General features: G+C 38.8%; 1 protein-coding gene across 1 annotated transcript; it reads left to right on the top strand.

Annotated features, from left to right (window-relative positions):
• The first annotated feature begins 220 nt into the window (after positions 1 to 220).
• LOC128383475 (transmembrane protein 272-like) lies at positions 221 to 2,327 on the top strand. The gene is made up of 4 exons (XM_053343092.1): positions 221 to 284; positions 395 to 433; positions 564 to 770; positions 2,119 to 2,327. The coding sequence occupies exons 1-4, from the start codon at positions 221 to 223 to the stop codon at positions 2,325 to 2,327; spliced, it is 519 nt and encodes a 172-aa protein (XP_053199067.1).

Genomic DNA, 2,327 nt, shown 5'->3' on the forward strand with positions numbered 1-2,327 from the left:
GGGTGAGGGGAGCTGCAGCTGGTCATAACTGTTTGTCTGGTTTGTGACAGTGAGAAGCACTCCAAAAACTTTGCACTGAACTTTTAAGTACCAACCAAGAAAATAAGTTTTTAAGAAAGTACCAACCAAGAAAATACGTTTTTACTTTTTAACAGCATCCACAACATTAGTCAACAAGTTCTTTATCTTCCTCTATAGGTTAGAGTCCTCATTGCTGATAATGTCAACCACTGTGCTCATTCAACGCATCCGTAGTCCTCCTCAGGCCCCTGCGCAGACACCAGGTGAGATCTAGTGATGCTCAGAGTCACACACACTTGTTTCATAGTTTGATTACTCTCAGAATAAAGTGTGTGTGTGTCCTTTGGAGTAAATATATTCTTTCTTCCCACAGGATGTCTCAGCATCTTGCCCATTGCTCAGATTGTAATTGGTGAGTGACTATGTGAACTATGATTCAAGTTTACAGACATTTAATCATTGAATTGTCCTGGATTTTGTGAAAATGCTCAATGTCCAACCAAGAAAAATTCATAAAATTTTAATCCATCTGTGTCCAACAGGTGCAGTATACCTGGATGACTGTCCGCGACAGCCCTTCATTCCCATCTATTTGATAGTGGCGGGAGTATTTGGCATTATCCTAGCGGTGCTCTCCTGCCTGCCTTGCGCCCAGAAGCCTGAAGATGGCACCTCCACCCCCCTCAGCCGACTCTGCACAGTCTGGAACTCGTTAACTTCTTTCTTCCTCTTCTGTTGGTTCATTGCTGGTAAGTTTAAACCATTATAGGCTGATGAAAAAGGGCAGAGAAAAGAAGCATGACTAAGGGTAGTTTTCATTATGGCCAAGAGGAATATAAGTGTTTCTAATTTTCTCTGGTTGGCAGGTGTTTAAACTTCTGTATTGGGACACCTCAATCATATTTGTGGTCTACAGTTAACACCATTCAATATAGACATTTCCAGGTCTATATTCACATTATAAACTAGAATATCTCTGCATGATTTTCAGTTCAGAAGGCACCTTGTTTTTCTTATACTGGCTTTTTATGCAGTGCCTCAGTTCAGCCTCAGTCTGAAACAAGCCGTTTTAGCTCCTGTCTCTTTAAGGCCGCTGGTCTCTGCAGACTGCCAGCAGCTCCCAACGCTACATTAAACAACCAGTAGTTGAATTTAACTTGAATTTTTCTTGTTGTTTACTTGTTTACTCAAAAAATTACCTCCTGAAATACATATCCATATATTTCAAACCTGAATTGGATTCAAAATATGTAATTGAAGGAGCAGATTTTGGGCATGTGCGAACAATCCGACATCATGAGGAGGAAGAACGGGTAACACTGCAAACAAAGTGTTCAGACCTGGCTTAAGCCCTGGCTTTGACTTTAAGGGAGTATTTTTTTTATTTGTGTCTTTTTTCAGAAATGCTTACAGGCATATGTCCCACTACTCAACAGTGGAAATGACAGACTTATATTATAAAGGAAATGTCACGTGGGCACATGCCTCAAAAGAAAGTACAAGAAATTAAAAAAATGAATGAATAAACAAAGGGGGGATACCATGCTGCTCTGGATAATTGTGACTGCTTAAAACTGACTGGTAAAGTACAGTATACATGTAAGCTACAACATATATTCACTAACTCCAGGATATATAAATCATGTTTTGAAGAAAAAATTGTAAGATTTCTCCTCAGACTAAAAGCAGATTTTAATCTCCAAGCCACTGTGCAGGAGACTCTGCATAAAATGGTGGAATTTTGCAATCATATATGAAATCCCTGATTCTAAGGCAGTGGTTGGACATTGTTGATATGATATAGAAAAAGCAGTTTGAGTTGAATGAAAATGCTCAGTGCTTATAAAATCCATCACAAGAACATTATAAAAATGGTGTTAAAAAAATTAGAAAACTCATGCATCAACAAAGCGAAAAGCTATTTGGTTTAATATTAAGCATAATTGCTCAATGTGTTAAAAATGAGATTTAGAATAAATGTTTAACAATCATATTAGGTAATTACTTTTAACCTCAAACAATCCTGTCAACATTGACTGAAATGGCTCCAAATCTTTGGTTATTCCTCACATTATTGGTGGATGTCTTTTCTTCCAGGAAATGTGTGGATCTACTCTATTTACAAGCCCAATTACAACAAGAACACAACAAGTGAGGATCCCTACTGCAACAAGACACTCTACCTGTTCGCTTTCTGGAGCACCACATTAGTCTACATCGTCTTGTGTTTGTTCCTGTTGTGTGGCTGCTGCGCCCTCGTCTGTTTCTGCATTTGTGGCAGTGCAGACCCCGACGATGACAATTAA

The sequence above is a fragment of the Scomber japonicus genome, chromosome 22 (genome assembly GCF_027409825.1).
Source record: "Scomber japonicus isolate fScoJap1 chromosome 22, fScoJap1.pri, whole genome shotgun sequence".
Classification (NCBI taxonomy): domain Eukaryota; kingdom Metazoa; phylum Chordata; class Actinopteri; order Scombriformes; family Scombridae; genus Scomber; species Scomber japonicus.